We start from the raw sequence: 22,764 nt of genomic DNA, 5'->3' as shown, positions 1-22,764 counted from the left end.
ATAGACTAAAACATCTGATGAAAAATGGATGCTGATGCAAGTTTTTACTTTTATTTATTTGGCCAACCCCACATCATACACAGCATTCAATTCAGAGCCTCACCCAGAAAATCTTGAAAAAGTTCCAGTAAATAAACATTTTTCAAGATTATCTACTCATTGCATTTCAAGTCACAGGCAGCTACAAATTGAGTGGACTGAACACAAGGTGAAAATTATCTTTAAACCTAGAATGTTCCTTTGCTTCCTTGTCTGCCTGCACATGCAAAGATTTGGACAACTACATGAAAACTATTCTCAGTTTATTTTAACTGGTCTCTAATAATTTAGTTTTTTTAAAGGAAGACATAAAATTCTTTTTTAAAACCCAGTAGTGGATTTTTAAAGCAAAATTTATGGGTGTGATTTTCTTCTGTATAAAGAAAGTCCAGGCAGCAACAAAATAGACACAATGGGATTTAAAACAAAAATATTTAGAGTCACAGTCACTTCAAAAAATTTAAATAATCCCACATTAAAACCAATATATTTTGTGTTATAAAAAAGAATTTGTTTTCTGTGAGGTTGTGCAGAGGTAGAGCAGAATTACACCCCTTTGCTAATGATAACACTTCCCTGAGGGTGATTTTCAATAGGAATGAGCCCATTTGTCCCAGGTTCAGGCACTGTGTTAGTGTTTTAGAGAGAACAAGGGGCAATATTTTCTTGTTGCAGCGAGCATCTGATGAATTTTAGGCAGGTGATTAGGGTTTAACAAACATCTCATCAATGGAAGTAGATATTGGAAGAAACTAAGCACTCCCTGCCATTTCCAAACCTGCCATTTCCAGGCAGTGGTTCTGAGAGCCAACTCCTGGCCAGTGAGAATTAAAGAGTAAATTGCCGGCTTGAGCAGTATAACCAACTGATCCCTGTGTTAGCCTCACAATATGCTTAACAGGATTTCCACCTTGCAGCTCCCCCCAATCCCATCAGATACACAGCTCTGGGGTATCACACTTCTGGGATAACTCCTCGCCAAGTCAGAAGCTCACCCTTTCTAAAAACCAGTAAAAATAGGTAACACAACAGGGGAGAGCCAAGCAATTCCAAACCTTGTCTTGTATTTCTTGTTGGAACGGGAAGATTTTAAGTGAATGCATCAAGCATCTTAAAAGCTAACAACGGCTTAGCAGGTTAAATGTGAAATAGGTTTATCAGCTCAGTGTAGTGCTCTTCATGTAATTATGTTTTTACAGCCTGGTTAGGGGATGGTATTGGAGAAGAGCTTGTGATGTCAGAGTGGGGAGGGCTTAGGAGCACGGATGAGAGCTAATCAAGACAAGTTCAGTTTGTATTTAAAGTAAAGTCAGCGTTAGTTAAGGCAGTTTTTGACATGTTAATCTTGATGTGTTTTAAAAGCTGCCAAACACATTAGTGAGGCAGCCTGGAAGGAAGGCTCACAGAGAGGGGACACCCTTGAATGTTCATGGTGGCTTCATTGTACCCAAAACTAAGGTCTGCACGATAGACGTAAGTATAAATGAAATAAAAAGTGCTGGGTTTTTAATGTCAGTGGTGATGAAACACCTGTTAAATAATACCAAAAGGTGCATGATTTTTCAGATTAAATAGGAAAGGCTTGTCTCACAGCAGAAATGGAGCAGATCAAAGCAAATTTGTTTGTGGCGACTTTATTTAAGAGCAGCATTTGAGTAAAGTTAGGAATAGGCAGGGTGGTATAGAAGAAGTAAATTATGTGATTAAATCAGTTCTGATTTCTCAGCAATATGCTGTAGGTATTCTTATGGGTAAATAATTCTGCATATTCAGGTGCAAATACTGTATTTATTACGACATAACTGGATCATTTTAGAAATATTTTAAGATCTGTTTCAAAGACAGAGGATTTTACTTTGGGAAGGCTTGTCGTTGCATACTCAGTATTTTTCTAGAAGACTTTGGATTCAGATTGCATTCCTTATTATGTATGTACAAATGTTTCCCTGCCTTGTCTATGCATAACAAAATAATCTTAAAAGCAAAGTGGTTATAAATATATTTATCTTAATCTTTGTGCTAATTTATCTTTTAATGTAAAACAGAAAAATCTCAATATTTTATAGTCTTTTCCTGGAGCGGTGGATTTTCCAAATCAGCGTGCAATCAGAATTAATCAAGGCCATCTTCACAGGATATATTTGGCTGCTTTAGTCTGATGTACCTACATTAGATTTACCCAGTGAAAATTTTGGCTATATGTGTGTAGACATCACAACAAACCCCACTGCTGGCAGCTTTGTGGAACACCAATGTACACAATGGGATAAATTTAAAAAAAATATTTTAAGGTAATTAAGGCCTTACATTTTGTTATTATCTAACTACATGGGTAGAATTAGCTGTAGACTGAGAAAGGCTGGGGCACTATTGCATTGTCTCTGGAGTGGAAAATTCAAGTTCTTTAGTTAGAGAACATGTGAATTTCCAGACTTCCACAGTGCAGCACAATATGGAAAGAGTAAGGGAGGGAGGCAATCCTGACTCAAGTAATTCTCTCATGGTCTGATCCTTCAAACTGGAGGTGAAGGTGTTCAATCTGCTTGAGATGCTGATTTCTGAGCCTGTTCACAGGGTCAGGTGTGCAATCTTACATGCTAATCTCACAAGGGGATGAAGTTTGTATTAAAACCTGTGACTTCATACATGAATTTGGATAATAATAGTGGGCTTAGTATCTGACATCTGTGACATATATATATTCTAACATACCTGCAAATATTTTTTAAGATGTGATGTATTTGGCTTTTTAATAAAGAAACTTGACCTGAAATGATTAGTGATAGAAACACACATCATCTTGATTTACTCTAGTGGTGGAAGACCCATCAAATGTAGGATTTTGGAAAAGTCAAGGGATACTGCTGCAGTATTTAATATCATAACTGAAAAGGGCAGGTACAAATGATTCAGTACAAATTTTCTAGATTCAAACTCTTAGTTAGCCAGTTAAGTTAAAGAATTGCTAAATTAAAATAGTTTTAAATAGTCTAACTAAAACTCATTCCTCTTTCCACTACCTGGTTACTTTTGGCACTGAGAGAGTTGTCATTTGCGCTGACATTTCATGTAAAAGTGAGACACAAATCCCACTAAAATTCAACTGCATTTCATTTGGAAATACCAACTTGGCCCTGCAGCAATGTGAAAAAATTGTGTCCCATGGTTTCCATTTCCAGTATTCAAAAATAAAATAAAAAATCAGCACATTTATTTTTAATGCTTTAAAAGTAATAATTATCAAAAAGTAAAAACCACAGAATTTAGTTTCCTTTTAACTGACCCCGCTTTTTCCATATTTTGCAATCTCTAGGCTTCTGAAAGAGTCTAAGAAAGAGGATAATGTTTCAAGTGTCATCCCTAATTATGAAATAAATCCACAAGGAAAACAAATGACATCATGCTTTTATCTCTGTGTATATAACTGATGTAATAGGAAGACCCATTCCTTGTAAACATCTCCCTGTGCCAGTTTGCCAGGATCCAGGGTGGGTGCACAGTGTTCTGAGTGCATACATACATTTTCTCTGCTATTTCCATTAGTTCTTGCCTAGGTATTGTACTTAGTTTTTTAACAGAAGTTGTTAAATCCCTCAGAGTGATCCCAGAGGAGCCTTTGGGTGCTGTCACAAACACAAATCTCAGCCCTGTGCCTGTGCAGAGACCAGTCCCGTGGCCACAGCGCCGAGCTGAGAGGGAGAAGCGCCCGGAGCAGTTCCCACCTGGATCTCTGTGCCTCCAGTGCCACACCAAAGAGCAGGAATTCAGCTCCTTTTCCTCTGTCCCTGTCCCCTCGTAGGCTTTGCAGGCTTTTGCTGTGTGTTTGTGCTTCTCCACCTCTGGGTTTAGCCCATGCCTCAGCCTGAGTGCTGCCTTAGGAGCACAGTCTCCCCTCGCCTGCAGCCATTCCAAGGGGAACAAGATGAGCTTTTGTAATGAACCCACCTTAGTTCCTGAAGGATTGAGTTTGCCAGCACTAAGCCTTGACTACTGGTTGAGAACAGCGTGTTTAGAAAACAGAGTGACTTGCTGTTCACAATTTTAGCAATCAGCTGGCTCAAGAACAGGCAGGTCCGTGTCTCCCAGTCAGTGTGAAGGCATGCAACGTAAACTCTGCTGGCTGAACACATAGTATAAATAGAGTTATTTTCCTTTCTTTAGGGAATGTATCGTTCTCAATCCAGTTTTAGGATTACACTCTAATCTCAGTCTCTGAGTAGTCTGTGCCCACATATCTGGGATTAGAATTTAGCCCCACAGTCTCTCCAATTGCACCTTACTCCAATTTCATGCTCCTGTATGACATAATGCTAACATAACTGTTTTTTCCTTTCCAAAAGTTGTTATTTTGCTGATTGTGGATTCTGGAACAATTACAAACTCTAGTTTCATGACCCTCAGCATAGATTCAGAGCAAGAACTCTTGATCCAGTAACTAATAACATTAAGACTATTAATAATATTAGAATATTTATTTTTTAAAACAGTACCTGATTTCTCAAGCAGTCAGATGAGCTTTTTCTAAAAGGGAAGCCAATGGAAATGCAAATGAGATTATGTACATCTTCATTCATATGTTTCCCTCATAAGCATGAATACATGTTCATATTGTGTGTTTGACTGATTTACCTGAGCATTTTAAACAATGCTCAGCTTCTTCCAGTCTGTGGAGACACTGCTGTAGTTCACTAAACATGGACTTTAAAGAATGTTAATTCCATGTGTTTGATGTAAATAAAAGCAGTATTTGTAAATGAGATCTCAGTGCATTTAACTAAAAAAACAAGTCTTCCAACCAATCTATATTATATATGACTAAACCATGTTTTGTCAAAGTAATTGATAACATCAACACATAGACTGCTATAGACATTTTGAAACTGTTGCATGACTAGATTTGAAAATGCTTCTGGTTCATGAAGTTCGTGTCTTGCCACTTCTCATCTAATAAATTGAGACAGAATTAGTCCTGGGTGAGTGGTTCTGCCTGCTGCCAAGAAGGGTTTGCTAAGGGTAAGACTCTAAAGGCAGAGATTAAGTTGTCTTCATCCCTGTAATGTGCTGTACAGCCAGGATTTGTGCAATAGGATCAGAGCAGAGCCATATATGAATCTAACACTGGACAGCTGGTGTGTATGAATTTATATGAACCCTGATGCCAGATTTTGAGCTCCTCTCAAATCCCAGCTAATAAATGTATCAGAAGTGTACTTTCCCTGTTCCCTCACAGATCCTCCTCAGCTGGTGTGGTTTCTAATATGTGAGTTGTTATGAAAATAGTATGAACCTAAACTACCCTAAATTTAACCTGCAAGTCAGAACCCCAGCTAAGTAACTGAAAAAGTGGTTTTTTCCAAATGGAATAACATGGATTAGTTAGGTTCAGTACTTCCTCCTGACACAGAGTTACATACAAATCTTTATATTAGGTTATTAAGCTATTTATCCCATTTGATCATTTCAATACTTGGCTAACAAGAAATTCAGGGAAATAAATAAGTAATTTAGTACAGATAACACATACAAAACATGTCCTTTAAAGTAAGTTTGAACCTTATGAATATTTTGCCATTCAACTTGCAGAAAGAGATGAGAATTCTTGTGGAAATAACATCTCAACTTTATATCACAAATACCACAGTTATTTTTATGCATCTGAGAAGAAATTCAAGATAAGTTAGATAGGATTGATTGGCAATTAATAAAAAAACCAGAATTATTTAATGAAGCAACTCCAGTGAAAAACCTCACTAAGGAATCAAACCTTCCTTTTGGCCTTATGGTGATTCAAAAACTGGGTCAGTGGAAACAGTAAGCTACAGCTTTAGTGGAAAAAGATACCAAAGAACTTTTAAATCATATTATTATATGATACATGGAATATATCCACTATATCTTTTCCACGTGAAACCAAAAGACCACATTGTCTACCTTTGCAAGGATAAGTTCTTTATCTGATGCACATTGTCTGAAATGGTGGTCTGTGAATCTTGGTCATCTGGTGGATAATATCAGTAAATATGGATCACTTTGCTGTGGATGCTGCTGTAATCAATACCCTACATTCTGGGAAAATGCCAACATTTAAACGAAAACTTCATATTTAAATAAAAGTTTTAAAGAAAGTTCTTACATAGTTTCTGCTTCATCTCCTAAAGGAAGCAGTGTGAGACTGCCTGTCAACAGCCTTCACATCCAACACAAAATCCAGACTTATTTTGGGAACAACAGACGACCCAGAGAACACCAGTGATACTGGTGCTACTGGTTTCTAACCGCTTACTGCTGCTTGCTTTTGAATGGATGCCTGTCAGAACAGGCAGGGTACATGGGACCCACAGGAGGGATTTGAGCCAGAACAGATGGCTCTCTTCCCACCAGGTTTTCCATGATTCTACAATTTGAAGTTGCATCATATAATTTTAGTCACCGGTGTGATTTTAGGGGGAAGTGTAGAAGTTCTAGGAAGGCCTGATGAAGAAAGTGTCTTTTACTTGTGTGCCTTTTTCCCACACAGGGACATTTCTCCAGAAAAAAAAAGCACATTCACAACTTTGATTTAAACAGGAGACTGACACATTCTAGCAGTTCCTAAAATGCAAAAGCAGCACAATGTGTCAGTCATCTGAGACACAAACATGTCAGTATTAAAATTCGCTATTAATTTTATTTTTTCCCTGATCTACTAGAATAAAAAGGGGTTGAAACCTCCTGGGTCTTTTTTCCATTATGCTCTCTGAACCTCAGATGGTTTCTTTGCACCTTCACAGGGTCACAGAACAGTTTGGAATGGAAGGGACCTTTAAAGCCATCTAGTCCAAGGCCCCTGCAATAAGCACTGACATCTTCAGGCAGACCAGGTTTCTCCAGGAAAAAAAGAGCCAGATAAAGGCCAAAGGCCAGGCTGTAAGAAGGGCAGCATGAAGTTTAACATTTCAGTTTGTTTTGCAGAGTGCTCAATACAGAGTCTCTATCCAAGAAATAAAAACACCTAAATGGCTTACTGAACAATATGGTATGGCAAATACCATCATCCCAGTTACCACCTATTTTTTGAGCTGTTGAAAAGTTTAGTCCAGCACTAAATCGCTTTAGTACTGAGCTTTAAAGTGCTTTAGCAGCTCAGAAGCACTTTGGCAGCTCAAATGCTCTTCATGAGGCACCCAGCATCCTAAATCACTTTAAGTCTAAAGTATCCTAAAAAAAAAGGCAAATGGAAACATGTTCAGATACAAATGTCAAGAACAAAGGCCGTGGTGCTGGTCTGGGATTTGACAGACTTGTCTGTTGCCATGAAGACCCAAATCTTGGCCAACACAGAACCCAACATCTACTCTTACAAATGTAAAGCACTTGTTATTTAAGGAAACACCAGTGGTATGGTCTAAATTCAGCCTCTAGTTTCAGTATAAATGGCTGAAATTACTCACATGTTTACCCTTTTGGTAAACTCATTTTGAGACCAAATATTTCCCTCTTATCAAAGAAATGGTAAGTTCCTTAGGCACGTGAATTAGATTGATATCTATCATTTAAATTATTTTAAACTCATCAATAGGTTAAAGGCAATAAAAGAAATAATAATAATAAATCTAATTTATAAATGGCTTGGGTAACAAAAGAGGACTTTCCTCTAATCTCATTTTTGGATAAGGAACAGTGTTCCTGTCTTTGCATTTCCCTCACTGTTACCTATACCAAATGCTGGCTGAACTCCTGGAGCTGTAACTCTCTATCAGCAGGATGAGAACACTTCAGCATTACATCTTCCTTCTTTCAGAAGACAGACAGAATCCATTTCATCAGAGCTAAATGGGGATGGAAATCCAACTCCTTATTTTAAAAAATAATTTTAAATTATTTTTAAATTCTAATCATTTGCTGTGCAAGTCTAGTGTGACATGAATTTACAGATGCTCCTGACGCAGCCTTCAGAGCCAGTCTGCTCCCTTTGCCAACTCCTCAACTCAAAGCATTCCATACAGGATAGCTTTTTAATATCCAGGCTCTGGGTTAGAGGCCTTGCTTCCTTTACAATTATTAATTATGTATATTTTAATTACATTTAATAATTTATCATTAATCTGAGTCTTAGTGGTTATATCACTGTTTTCATCACTACAAAACACATTCTTTTACCTTTTTTACTTCAATTTAGAAACCTTATGGGACTGATGTAATTTGGAACAGATAATTTCTACAATTTCTTTCCATCTGCTTCACTTAGTTTACAGTAGACAGGGCTCCAAACCATTACAATTCTGAAATTAAATAAAAGACACCTGCCTTTCTAAGTATGAGGACATCACTGCTCTCAGACACACCAGGGCTGAAGGCAAAGGCTTGGGCTTAATTACCTCCTTTTGATCAGGTGTTATTTTCCAGCACCCTGATTTTCCTCGCATTGTAGGATCCAACAACTCAGTGTAAGCAAGGGCAATATTTGCATTGTCCTGAAAGCTGGAAGTTTCTACATGGAAAACATTACAACCCAAGATCACGGAAGGGTCCAGCTGTGACCTGCTTAGCTGGAAAACAACCTGCATAATCTTCTCTGTTTCTCATTGCTGAATGTCTTATTCCTCTCTTTGGTGCTGCTGCTTCATTTCTTTACAGCAGCAGAGTTGTTGCTGTCTCCCTGCAGCATGACTCCCCGGGAGCACATGAGGAAGATGTCCATCCTGGGGGAGCAGGGATCACTGGAGGAAAAGCACCTGTACCGGCTGGCTGGCAGCATGGCAGCAGGAGGTGAGCAGTAAGGAACCCCACTGAACATGTGGTTACAGCACTGCTGGCATCTACAACCTACAAGAAACAGCCAGCAGTAGGTTTGATGTCTTTAAAAAGGTTATTTCAAATTTATCCTAGGAGTAACTGAAAAAATACTTTGTTTAAGGTAATTAAAAATTAACACAGAGGGCTCATGGAATTCAGTATTTGATTTAGAGATGCTAAGCATCTGAAAGAAAGTGAATGGCACACAAGAAGTCAGAACAAAAGCCATAGCTGGATATGATGATGTTCTGGTTCAGCATTGTGGGCTTTTTACAGTGCAGGTTCCACGTAGTATGATTTTTCTCAAAATGAACCTGTATTAGAAATGCAAACCCTCTCAAGCAAAGAACTTAACATTCATGGCTATCTTCTGTTTCACAGTATTATGTAAATTATTATTCATTGTAATTTGTCCTTTGATACACTTGACTGAGCACATCCTATTTATTTTTACTGCAGTTTGATTGAATAAATCTACATTATTTAAACGATGTAGTTCAGGTGTCAGTGAAAACATGTTTTCAGTTGCTGCTATTAAAAAAAAAAAAAAAAAAAAGTGTGAATTGCACTAGAGGAAACAAAACAAAAGATTTTTTTTCTGGTAAGGTTATACCACAGTCAGAATCACTTCCTAACTTATCTTGAGTGCAGAACTGTGTGTGCCTTGCAGAGCTGCGGCAGCGGCAGGAGATGCTGATGAGGGACCAGCTGATGGCAGTAAACCCGCAGCTGATGGGGCCGGGCCAGCAGAGGATGCAGGCGATCCCCGCCCAGTTTGAGCCGCGACTGGTGGACAGGTACCGGGCAGCAATTTCTGTGCCAGCGCTGCAGTTAATCTCTGTGTGTGCTGCCCCTGAAGTTGTAAAGACCTTTGGTTATTCTTAACTAAACAAAATCCTTTGCATATCTGAATGTTTTCCTCTCAGAGATCTGCTTCCTTCAACTGAAATGATGGCCTCAGCTGACCCCAGACAAATCCACATGGCATCCCACCTGGCACCCACGGTCCCACAGCATCCCAACATGCCAAACCTGTTGTCCAACCGTGTCTACCCAGGCCCAGGTAACAAAGCACCCTCTGCGTCCTGAAAAGTGGGATAATGCTGCTAGTTTTCCATAGATTTATTGGTAGTGTCAATAAAAGTTTTGTTTATTTTATTTAGAAAAACAGTCTCACTAAAAGGAGGCATCCTGTGCCAGTTTAGGTCCATCTTATCCTTTGTTCAATACAGTTCTCAGTCTTTTGCATGTTTTTATTCCCTCCTTTTCTTTTTGTATTTTCCATGAATTTTCACAAACAAAAGGCTACAGCTGAAAAAATAGCTCCTCATCAACACTTTTACACCACATTTTACTCTTGCTCTTATATAAGTATTGGCTGCTTTATACAGATCATATGTTCTAATGATAATACCACATGCCACTTAATTCATGTAGGGCAAATACAAGTCCTCTTTAATAAAGACTCAAAATTAGAGGGCACAGATCCAAGGGAAAGGCTGGATATCACAACTATGGCATTCATGTCATGCTGCACAAAAATTTACATATTACTTTATACAAAGTGAACTTATGAGTTTTTCTTTGAGATGAGTGAATGTATTTTCAATGTCACATCAATACACCAAGAAAAATTTCTGATTTCAGCTGCTTTCCCAGCCTTAACATGGATCTCAAGAGGAAATGTAATTTAAAATAACACAGCCTCTGCTGAAAGCAGTCTTGAAGGAGCAGGTTTGCTCTGCTCAACTGTGGGCTATTATTTTCTGAGCAGTTATTTGTACTTCAAAGGCATACGTCACCAAATAAAACCACCCTTTGTGGCTAATGGCAGGTATTCCTAACTACAGATCTGATCCTGAAAACACCTGATGAAGGACTTTATGTTCTTTCTACATATTGCCACCAGAACAATGACAATAAATAGGATTTAACTTGAAATCCTATCACCTTCTTCGAGAAGCCCACAGTTGAAGACTTACAAAGCTTTTTAAAGTGTCTCTGCATTGCTTTGGGGGCTGTGCATTTGCATGAGGAAACCAGTGAATTTTAAAGATTTTTTTTTATTCTCCTTCCCTCTAAGGATACAGTTTTTTGCAACCAGAATCCATGGAAGCTGTGGCCAGAAGACAAGAACTGGTTCAAAAGCAAAATATTGCCAGGTAATCAATAGCAAGCTTTGTTCTGAGGTGCATGCCAGGATTAAAGCAGCAAAGTGACCATGATTGTTTTACAAGTCACCCAAAGATGCAGAGGGCCCTTTAGTATCAGTTAAGGCTTGAACCTCCTTTCTGCTTGCCCTATTTTGCCTTTTTTTCTTAAAATGATGTAACAAAAATAAACAAACTCCTTAGCTTGGTTAAGGAAAAGAACAAGTTAGAGCCACAGCCCTTGAACTGTGAATCCAAACACCCTGAAGTTACAAAAGTTCAGAAACAAATTCAAACTTTGCAGCTGTGTGCTATCACACACAATACTTTAGGCCTGTAGCAGGGCCCTTGGGATGAGCAGCTGTGTCTCCACCCTACCAGGGTGGGCAGCTTTCCTAGTTTGACCAAAGAGTTGGAATAGCAGAGTAATGTAGAAAGTCCAGTTATTTGTACCAGTCTCAGTGTAGTCAGTAGCTGGTCAAGAGACCACCAGTGCCCTTCCTCATGGCCACACCATTTCCACAGAGGAACTCTAACCTCAACCACTCCTGGACTGGCTGCACTACTCAGTGGGAGTGTCCCTCACACAATGAGACTAAGAGCAAAGAGCAGCCAAGTTCCATACATTCATTGGAAAATAGTTATGAGGGAAGTGTTTTGAGCTCTTAAGTATGCAAAGCTTAATTACTGAACTCCTCCAAGCACAAGATTTGCATCAGCAATGCATTGCCTATAGCTCTTGCCACATGGCAAAAACCCTGAGAAAAACAAGTAGTAGAAAAATTAGCAGCAAACATGGCCATCTCATACATGCACAGCCACATCAGAGCTGGTGCTACCTGTTCAGGCTCTTCCCTCAGCCCACCAAACAACAAAACTCCAACATGAAACAGCTCACCTACACCTTAAAAACCTTTTACCCCACTTTTTTGCCACCCTGACAATTTCCACCCTGTTCACACAGCTTTCTGCAGCACAGATCACCTTTAGGGCTGCACTTGCTCCTTTCAGCTGTTCCAGAAATCAGGTATTGACAATCTCCTGCCCTTGCTGCTGCTGTGCTGCTGAGCACCTGGATTCAAATCCTTGTTCTCCAAGGGACTCTGCCTCATCCCAAAGCTCTGTTTGCTGGTCCTGACAGGAACAGACTATCTCAGGTGGAGGAGGAGGAATGTAATGCTTTCTGCTCTTTATTGCCACCTCAAGAGCTGGGTGGGAGTAATGACAATCAGGCAAAGCATACAAGGACACAGTACACAGACAAAACACTTCCTTTGTATCTCTGAAAGCAGAAAATCAGCAAGTTGGAGGTTGTTTCAAAGATTAAAAGAAGGCAGAGAAAAAGCCCCTGAATGGTGTGATCAAATAATTCCTCCTCATACCAAAAATCTGTATACATGGTTTTTGCCCAAACTGTTCTCCTGAAAATTTTACACTCTCCTGAAGATCAGACTCTCTGTGACCTGTTATAATCATTGTAGTGTTAAGAAAGCTATCTTGATGCACTTTAAAGTGCTTTACTTCACAGGCTCTTTTCCAAAGATGCAGAAATCCCACTGCAAGCTCCTCAAAGCTCCTTTAGGAGCTCTACCTTTCTGTTTGATCACTGGCATGGCTCCAGAGAAAGCTGATGTAAAGGTTGGTACAGCAGAGACAAATACTACTATTACAAATACAATACAAATACTTGTATTATCTTGTATCCCACTGACAAGCCCTCCCATCCACTATGACAGGAGCAGGAAGCTGGCACAGACTCTGGAGCATTCATCCAGAAGGAAGGAGATCAGTTGAACACTTCCTACCAGAATCTCACCCTTTCACACCCTCAGAATCATGCTCAGGTGCCAGGCACTGTGGAGGGTTACTCAAGAGACTTAGCATTAGCTTACTCTGAATAGATGCACAGATTCCATAGATAATATCATTCTTGCTCTTTATAATTTACAATATCACTGGAATTTTGCAGATTTTGGTACAAATTTCTGAGTGATACTATAGATAAATCATTCTCTTTAGTCTTCAACCTTTATGATTCTGGAGACTACTTTCCAAATGTGAATATAATCCTCATGTCTGGATTGCCAATATGCAAATAACACCTTTTTGTCTGAAGTATTTTCCAGAGCCATCATATGGAAGATAAGTTTTGCCTTTCTTTTAGCTTACTCTCTGTATCTGAGAGCACATTACATACAGCCAGGTTTGCCATTCCATCTGCAGTTTGTACCCTCTCACACACAGCAATGCAAGGGAGAGACAAAACAAGCAGTGCTCTTGCCTATTCATTAATCCGAGTTTTATTCTGCTGCTGAAAAAAAAAAAAAAATAAAAGGTGATGAAGGAACCAAGCTGCCCTAACTGCTCATGCTCTGTGTGTCCCTTAGAATGGAAATGGAGATGAGTGCTATTTTTCAGCAAAAGGAAATGGAGAAAGCCCATCGGAAAGGACTCCTGGGCCTGGAAGCCCCTTTCCTTTACCACGGGATGCCAGCGAGTCCCATTGCTTTCCGTGGCAGGCACAGACTCCCTGAAGGGCACCTTGCCAACGACCTGTACGTCCATCGTACCACCCTGGATGAGATCCATGGCAATACCGTGCTCATGGCAAGCAGCCCATACCCACCAGTCAGCACCCTGCAAAGGGAGAGGGGGCGCCGCCCAGGGAGAAGAGCTGGAAATCACAAAACTGCCGAGGGCAGCGCCAACGGCACGAAGAGCCAGGCAGATGACAAATCCACCGACTCTGCCTCAGCTGCAGTGGATGATGAGAAAGAAGACAAGAAGGAAGTAGAGGTGGAGACGCCAAACAAACACGAGCAGAGCAAAAACCGGACTGAGCCAGCAGTAGTTGCCAAGAACTGCAAAGAGTTTGAACAAGGCTTGAGAAAAAACTGTGCTACTCATGAAATTCCTACTGAAACCACCAGCTGCAGCAACACAAACGGGAAGGAAGCCAACAGTTCCTGTGCTGCTTTTGATGACAAGTACCTGTACCCTTCTGCAATCCCATTCTCAGCGTTACCATATGGATTTCCAGTGCCCAACAACCCATTGCTACCTTCAGGTTTGTCAGATCTCCAGATTGGAGTGGTATGTTGATATAATCTGGGTTTATTGTTTTGGTCTCTCAATTCTTCCCTCTGTTTAAGTGAATTTTTGGTATGGTAGAGTCATTACAACTAAAAGTAGAATTCTTATGCTGCAAAGAGTAATATCTGTATTCAGTTCTTGTTTTAAAAAGGAGTTTAAACTAAAATAAACAAAATTGCTGAATGAAGTTGTGAGTTAGCCTCTCTCTTCAGCCCACAACTTTCCTATATGTCCTAACTCACAGTAGGCAGTATGGACTAGCAAAGGCTTGGATCTGTTCTACTGAAATATTAGTCAAATTAAAATAACAGTAAAGTCTAAAGTAGAAAAAGCACTGGATAATGCACTCATTAGAGGAAGTCCTGCTCCTGCAGCATGATTTGTATGTGTAGTGACTGGTAGGTACAGTGCCAACAGGAAACAAAAGAAGCCACCAAAAAAAACCCTTCAGAACCAGGTTCTGCTCATTACCTGGTGATTTTGTCTAGGACTCCTCTATCTGCAAGTGACTACAACCTGCTCTTAATGTATTTGGTTCTGAAAAGGTGTAAAAATTCTCATGATAGCAATCATTTCCTCCTGTTTTGCCAGAAAAATTCTACCAAGATAACATCTGTGTTTCCTCCTCAAAGGAGCTCATGGCCTGATCCTGAATGGAGAAGACATTTCTTCTGTTGAAGACATTCGCAAGTGGACAGTTGATGATGTGCACAACTTCATTGTCAACCTCCCAGGCTGCTCAGATTATGCCCAGGTGATCATAAACATTCATCACATTTTCAGGTCTTTAGGACCATGTAGATTTAAATGTCAGCCAGCAAATGTAAATGTGGGAGGGTAGTGGATTGTCCCAAAATTACAAGTACAATAGTAGTTTTCTTTGTGCAGTTAGGAGAGAAATACAAAGATAAACCAGTCAAATTATTATTTCTTCTTTTTATGCCTTTGTTTATGCCTCAGGGTTAAGTATGAAAAATAACAACCAAAGTCTATTTTAGCACACTATGATGTGTTTTATCACTTCATCAGATATTTAAAGACCATGCTATTGATGGAGAAACCCTTCCACTGCTAACAGAGGAACATCTCCTGGATACAATGGGATTAAAACTTGGACCAGCATTAAAAATTCGCTCTCAGGTATGATCATTAAATGTATGACAAGATGGTGAGTCACAGAGACACAAAAGTGTCAGAAAATGTCAGAAGGGAATTTTTCCAAACTAAAGCACTTTCGTTTCCACTGGTAAGGTGGGAGAATATGGGAGAATATGGGAGAAAATAAATTACTCCAGCAAAGTTTTCATTTGCCTCCCTGTATGTTACCATGGCATACAGGGAGACAGTAAGGAATATGACCATACATTTTTCAGGAACAGATTGTCCCTCTCTACAGTTTTCTGCCCTTAATTTCATCCACTAATATCAACTCTCTCTGTGTTTCTGTTGTCGCTGGTTCTTTTCCTTTTCTTTAACCCCTTGTACTCTCTCAATCTTCTCTATTTCCAACCACCTGCCCCACTCCTGACTGGCAGTTTGCCTTCCCTCTGTCCCTGGGTGCTGTCAGGCCCAACAGTCCTAAGTTGGGTATTGACAAGCTCCTTCTACAACCTGGGCCTAGAAAAATATGAGAGTGAAAACTGAATATATTTTTTTACGAGAATTTGATAATCCTTTGAGATGCCTGGGATGTCCCTGGTGGTGCTGCACCAGCGTCACGTTTGATGTTTAATGGCTTTAACAGCAAGAAGTAATTACTGCAATTTTGCCTTTGTCTTTGAAGGTGTCCCGACGTCTGGGCAATGTGTTCTACATGATGAATGTCCCTCTGCCCGTGCCCCTGCCTCCTGCTCCAGGGAAACCCTCAGAGCAGCCCTCTGACATGGCCTCCCCTCTGCACTGCAACAGCAGCGGTGACACCCTGGACAGTCCCTGCTCCCAGGACCCAGAAACCTCCCAGGCAGTGGAACAGATGGTTTCAGAAAGCAGGGAAAATCCATGTGACACAGCTGGATCCCAGGCTGACTTCCAGATGATTGCTTTCCAGAAAAGTTGAGCTAAATCCAGGAAATAGCGTGTTTTTAATAATCCAGGAACCCCTAGTTACAAAGTGTTTGAGAAGAAGCTACAGTCTGAAACCATTGTAAGGCTAGGCCTGAAGGAAATAAATTGCCAATGCAGCGTGAGGAAGTGTTATACCTGAAAGACATTCAGAAATGCAGCTACAGGTTAGTTCAATTACTTTCAAGTGCAATTCATTGAAAAGAATACCAATAGAGTTAACAGGTAAATTTAATTTTCATTGCAGTCCAGAGTGATCACTGAAAGCTGCCAGATACTCAGTGTGCACTGTATGTCATACAGTGTGTTCCAGTGAGCAGCTGAGAAACTATATGGAAAGGGCACAGCTTCCAAAAATAGCTGACTTCTGCTTCTGTTGAACAGAATTTATACAGAACATTCATATGGAATTCATTGGGACAGTATGGAACTGCCTACAGAATATAGAGAAATATACCCCAGACTCAGTGATTTGAGTTAATTCATTGCTATTCCAGAACTAAACCCTTCTAAGTGCCTGGCAAGGGTATACAGTTTGTAAAGAGACACAGATTGAACATGAAAATACCGTGTGTGGCATCAATTTTAATTATCCCAAGGCATTCTTATCACCAGGGCTGGAATTTGCTTTTCGTGACTGCAAGAGTCACGAAAATGAGATGAGTCACCAGCCTCTGCCACTAAGGCCAGTCACTGGGACAGTGACATTCCCTGCAGGAAAGCCACCTGGTTCCTGCCAGCCTCTGCCAGAACACCCTTCCCATCAGCTCACCAGGCCAAGCCATAGAAAGCCCTTCCCTCAGCAGCACATTCAGCGTTCTTCACTGGAAGAGGCCATCAGTTTAGCCCGAGAGCTCCGTTTTCTCTGGAAAAATATGGTTTCCCCTCACTTCTGCTACTGATGAGTCATTATCTCACAGCAAACAAAGACATGAAATAGAGCTTTTAGCTAAGGACAAATCCCCAGCATTTATTGTGATTCCTGTGTGATTTTCCTTGCTCCCTTTTTGGGGGTTTGGTCCTACACTGGTTTTCTATGCAGACTTTGGAAGTCAGTAACTTCCACTCTCCTCCTTCAAGAACTCTTCTTTACTCCAGAGGATATACAAATACCTTTGACAAAATCTAGTTCTGAAATTGAAGCTTGATAAATTGCGGACCTGCTGTATGTTGCTACTTTAGATTCTCTCCCCTTAGTTCAGTTTTGTGGTCTCAAGTACTGAAACCCCAAGAGGTATGAAGCTGTTTAGATGGTGAGTGGCTAAACATGGGGAGAGGAAGTATTTCCATATTCTATTTTTTTACTTTAGCCAGAGATAAATTGTTTTATGTTTTTGTTATATTTGTGCACTAGATAATGTGTGATTAGATATTTGCAACAGCAACCTTGGGTGTCCATCTTACCATACTGTCCAAACTTTGCAGCCTTTGGAAAAGTGGCACATATCTATATTCTTTTCAGCATAAAAAAACCGATTTCTAACTTATCTTTTATACAATTGACAATCATGTTGACAGTGTCACGTATCTGATTGAACAGAGTTAATGACTTGGTTTTCTAATGGTAACCTACCTCCTCCCTGTGTGAAATACTCGACTCAATCCACATGAGACCTTCTCCACCCTGGCAGAGGAATCTCTGACACTGTTCAGGGGAGTCAGGCCAGGAGATGTCGCTGCAAAGCCACTCGGTCACCTGCTGTCCCTCCGAAGGGAAACACAGCACACCTGAAGTACTGGGGGCATGTTAAGGGTGACAATAGGAAGAAACTTTACTTGTTTTTCTAAAGTAACAGCAGAAAAGCTTGACTTCAAGTCTCATATGCCAGGGAGGAAGGATTGAAATGTGGTTCTGAAGAGTGTGATTATTTTTGTAAGCGGGTCAGACATGAACAATGCCAAAAGTTGAGCAAGTTGGGATGCAAAGTTTGCAGTCTTGCATTACTTCTGCAATTAAAAAACCAAACAAAAAACCAAACAAAAAACACCAAAGAGACGATCCTTTGCATATACTGCTGTCATGATTTGACAGACAACTGCCCAAAATGACAAAGGGAATTACTTCATAGCTTCCTGTACTGGGGGAGATGTGCTGCAGCAGCCAAAATGCAATAAGCCCTGAACAGTAAACAGCTGTGAAGCGAAACAGGAAGGAAAGGGATTTACCTAAACAGACATAATAGTTTCTATTTCTAATGGAGGAAATACCACTGGTAATGAATGTTTCCTCTCCTACAAACATTTCTGGGAAAATGAAAATAAAAGGTAAAAATAATTAAAAAGTACACAGAATCAGTAGACAGACCAATATTTCCAGAGGTTGATGTGTTTTCAGGAATTGTGTCTATATGTAAACCTCGAGGCCTTACTGATTCTCATGTTCTTTTTGGACATTTATTGTTTATTCCAGCTGCAAGGGGGTTCAGGTATCAACCACCTAGTACCTAAGTACCTAAGAAAGGTGGCAGAACTCTTGTCTCCTAATAACTTTCTGGTGCCTGTGCTATTATTGCATTCATTTTTTCTGCAATGCAACTAAAATCACAGTGGGATGCAGATGATGTGTTTTAATACATGTTGCATCATTAGAAATGTTTCATTTAACATCTATTGCTGTATTAGTCTATAGCAGTGATGCAGTTAATGAAGAAACAAAAAACAATGTTTTTTACTAGGTGTTGTAGAAGTTCCTGGTTTTGTCTGTATCTACAGTAAATGTGTGGGCTCATAGGGAAACTTCCATTTTAAACTTTTTTAATAGTGCCAATGTTAAAGAAAAGATTAATAAAAAGGTATAACAAACATATGGCAAAATGGTTCTGTATCATAAATAACAGATTTAGGAAGTCCTGAAGAGGAAGAAATGGCTTGTCTTTCCTACAACAACCTGGGTTTCTGGTCTCATGCAGGTTGCAGATGATGATGATGTGGAATACAAACTCACATGGAACTAAATAGATAATTCTCTGAACAGTTTCCCAGGTGAAGAATCTCTAAAAAATTCTATAATATTACAAAAGTCATGCAGAATTCTCACCAGGTACAAGTCAGGCAGTCACTTTAATCCAGCACACAAACAAAAGAACAAGCACATTGGTTCACAAGGTGATGATATTTCAAACTGACCCATACCCATGCCATCAGCTACTTTATAAAACTTTATATTCTAAGACTTTATACAATAGTGGCTCTGCCACAGAACGGTTTTCAGAATGTTAAATTATCCTTTGAGTGAGACAGGAAAAATAACCCACTCTGTTTTTTTAAATCACCTCTAGTTTTTAAACTCTCTAGAAATTTGTCAGATTTTCAACTTTCCAGTTACCCTCATATAATGTTGATTGGTTGTGCAGTGTTTTGAGTCACCTTCAACATCAGAAACTTTACAGGAAATCATCCAAAACTAGATACAGCTCTTGTTTTGGTACCTTGCCATGCTAATGTTCTACCTAAGCCCTTTATTATTTACTGGAAAATAACAAGTCTACTTTATGAGGCTGAGTGTTCACAGAATTACAGAATGGCTTGAGTTGAAAGGGATGTTAAAGACCATTCAGTTCCAAACCCCTGTGTTCATCAGGGTTCAGCTGTCTCTGATGGTTGGTTCTGATTAGCTCTTCATGCTATAATAAATAGCTGTAGCTTTATTGCTATGGCAATTTCAGTATAATAATATATGCTATATTGAGAGAAAAGCTCACCTCTCCTTTCTTATTTGTTCAGGCTTTGGGGGGTTGTTGCAATTGCCAGGCTCCTTCTTTCTTTGGGAAGGCTTTGCTCCTCCTATCACCTGTACTGAGGCCACAAGAACTACTCTGTTGATTTGGCCCTTATGCTTTCCTTTGTCCCATTCCCAAGTTTACCCAAGTCTGTTTTTTTTTCCAGACAGACATTAGTTCTGCTACTATCCCCATGCTCTTCTTGAACCACTAATTTCCCTGTGGGTAAGGATGCAAATCTTTAATTCAGCCCAGAGTAAAGAAGAACCTATTTTCTATGTTGTATGGAGAATGATGCAGTATTTTTCCCTATAGCACAGCAAAATCTTGATTAGACATTTTGATTTATCAAACTTTAAAACACATATAGCATCTGTGTGTGTGAATTACTGACATACAGGTCAATCAACCTAAATGGCAAAACAGAAAAAGCACCACTGACCATGGAAAAAAAAAAAGAAAGCACCAAACCAACCTGGTTCTTTGTTGTAGCATTGGCACATCAGCCAATCTTTGCTGATTATCTTTCTGTTCCATGGTTCCAACAGCTTTGCTGGAGGAGCACTGTGCAGCTGAGATTCTTGGGACTCCAGCAGTCCCTGAACTCTCTGCAGTGGGAGATGGTCTGTAAAGCACTCCCTGGCTTCTAGTTCAACCTGTTAAATGGAGAGATGTAAACTGAAGACTTGCATCCTTACATAAAAAATATTTTTAATTCAAACACTTGTAATCATAACAACAAATTTATGATTTTATAAAACAACGACAGGTAGGGTTTTTTAATGCTATACCTTAAATATTATAATTCTTATCCTCTCCTCCTGCCACTGGCAAAAACAGAGATACAAGCAAGCCTTTTTTATACAGACTTTCCCCTAAAACCTCAGCTGGTTCTTCCAGAAAATGTATTGATGTATTTTTAATTTATGTGTCCTCACTGACTCCAGAATGGTCTGATTGACAGTGGCCTTTAGAAAGAGCTGATGTGCCAAGCCATATCAGGAGAGATGTATCCAGTTACTCACCAGTTACTGCTCAGATGAAATTATATTCTTACAATGAACAAAGCTGGTATTATAAATAAATGCAAATAATTACAGAAGAATCACAGAAATTAGTTTTAGTTAAAATAGGATTTTTGACAGTTATTTGTACCTAATAATTCTGGGTTGTATAGAAATGAAAAGGAACTGGCAAGAGTGGAAGTATTTAAGAACTTTCTTAGTGAAAGATAATTATGGAGATTTGTCTAATAAACCTTTGTTTTTCTGCTAAATTAAAAGCTAAGTGGCTAACTAAATATTTATAAGCTTTTGAGATGGAAGTGACTCAAGATATGTCTACATTGGAATATGTTTCTGAGTTATGACTCATGTATTTGTGGGTGGATTTTATCTGAACCTTTCTTGACAGTATGTGATGCTGTGCAGTACAAGGCCCATATTCTTTATATTCTGAGCCCATTCAGTGTTGAAGCTGACTGGATGAAAAGGGAGGTCACTCCAGAGCCTGCAGCATGCTACCATCTGTAGATAATTGAGGAAATGGCTCCTTACAGATCCAGAAGGATTATCTGTGTGTCCAGAGGAGAAGATTCTTGCAAGTTGGTTTGATCAGACCTGACACTTGCTTTGACTTTGACTGTTTTGCCCTGTAACTCCCCAGGTAATTAGAGATATGCTTGCCAGTAATTCCATTGCCAGCACGTGGCCTTGTGTTTCTGGTGTAGCTGTAGCTGTGGTAACCCCACATCATCTTCTGGATCCAGGATAATTGAACCCAAAGCAATCAAACATAACACAAAGGCAAATAAAATGACAAAAATAAGTGAATATAACAGTATAAGAAAATATGTACCACAAAGAGTAAAACACCACCTAACTCAGTGCCGTGCCCTGGAGGCCAAGAGAAAATACCTAAATCAGAGCACAGGAACAAAGCAATAATGCATTCAGGATAATTCCTTTATTTCCAGGGTCCTATCTCCCAGACAAGCAGAGGTGATGTCTATATTTAATGGTAGCTCATCAAGAATTTTCATTCCATTCATGTATCCAGCTGTTTTTTGAGCCAAGCTTCCAGCATCCATATTGCTGTATTAGATCACACAGCTGGGGTAAAGAAGAGGGAAAAGAAGTTGATGAAATGCTGTTGGTTTGGCTTCAGTTGAAAGAGGAAACCACTCCACTTGTATGCAACATCCTTCTCAACAGTAATTCCGAACCTACAATAATCACAATGGCAGTTGGCCTTTTATGGGCTGTGTCTTCACTGCCTGGTTCTGCAATGTTTCTTTTTGCAGCCTGCCCCACAGCTGTTTGAACCTTCACTTCCACACCATGGCTTTTTTGGAATTCAGCCACTTGCTTCTCTCCTGCTCTGCCGTTCTGATGACTGAGAATAAACCTGTTCCATGTGTGACTCAGTCATGATCTGCTTGTGCTCCAGAGTAGTAGGAATTCACCATCCACAGCCTTACACATTCCCTTGCCCATTTTCCATCCCTCAGTCCTTCCTTAGAGATCTGCTTGAAGTGATGGGTTTGTTCCCTGTGCTGCTCCATGCCCAGCTGTCCCAGGAAGAGCTTCTGCAATTTAGTGTTTCACAAAGATTAATTAAAATTTCTGTAGAAAGTAAAAAAAAAAAAAAAAAAAAAAAAAAAAAATACATTAACCAGATATCCAAGGTGCTTTTCTGGCAGCAAGTAGCTTGATGTACTGCAGATAACTTACCATGCCAAAAAAAACCCTGCAAAATGAAGAGCTGAGCATTAAAAGTGGGTTTGTGAATCAGCAATAGATTCAAAGAGACAGAAGGCATAGAGGGGTAAGACCTAAGACCTTAAAAGAGCCCAAGAGTAGAAGAATGAGGGATGATGACCCATCAGGTGATTTTACTCTTCAGGAGGAGGCCAGAGTGCATCTCCC

General features: G+C 39.7%; 1 protein-coding gene across 2 annotated transcripts; it reads left to right on the top strand.

The window, feature by feature from the left end:
* Positions 1-204: 204 nt before the first annotated feature.
* SAMD7 (sterile alpha motif domain containing 7) lies at positions 205-22,148 on the top strand. 2 transcript variants are annotated; one of them, XM_085588030.1, is made up of 9 exons: positions 205-1,512; positions 8,656-8,787; positions 9,485-9,611; positions 9,741-9,877; positions 10,898-10,976; positions 13,352-14,031; positions 14,690-14,811; positions 15,087-15,197; positions 15,841-22,148. In XM_085588030.1, the coding sequence occupies exons 2-9, from the start codon at positions 8,685-8,687 to the stop codon at positions 16,111-16,113; spliced, it is 1,632 nt and encodes a 543-aa protein (XP_085444156.1). In that variant the 5' UTR covers positions 205-1,512; positions 8,656-8,684; the 3' UTR covers positions 16,114-22,148. The 2 variants fall into 2 exon arrangements, with proteins under 2 accessions (XP_085444156.1, XP_021403914.3); XM_021548239.3 differs by having other exon boundaries at positions 205-8,787.
* The last annotated feature ends 616 nt before the right edge of the window (positions 22,149-22,764 follow it).

The sequence above is a fragment of the Lonchura striata genome, chromosome 9 (assembly GCF_050655825.1).
Source record: "Lonchura striata isolate lonStrDom1 chromosome 9, ASM5065582v1, whole genome shotgun sequence".
NCBI lineage: Eukaryota > Metazoa > Chordata > Aves > Passeriformes > Estrildidae > Lonchura > Lonchura striata.
Note: the sequence above shows the minus strand (reverse complement) of the source record. Positions and strands in the feature narration are given on the sequence as shown.

Coding starts and splice junctions, on each gene's coding strand:
- SAMD7 (XM_085588030.1), top strand. CDS start 8,685: ATGACTCCCCGGGAGCACATGAGGAAGATGTCCATCCTGGGGGAGCAG. Junction 9,612..9,740: donor GAGCCGCGACTGGTGGACAG/GTACCGGGCAGC, acceptor TTTTCCTCTCAG/AGATCTGCTTCCTTCAACTG. Junction 9,878..10,897: donor CCGTGTCTACCCAGGCCCAG/GTAACAAAGCAC, acceptor CTTCCCTCTAAG/GATACAGTTTTTTGCAACCA.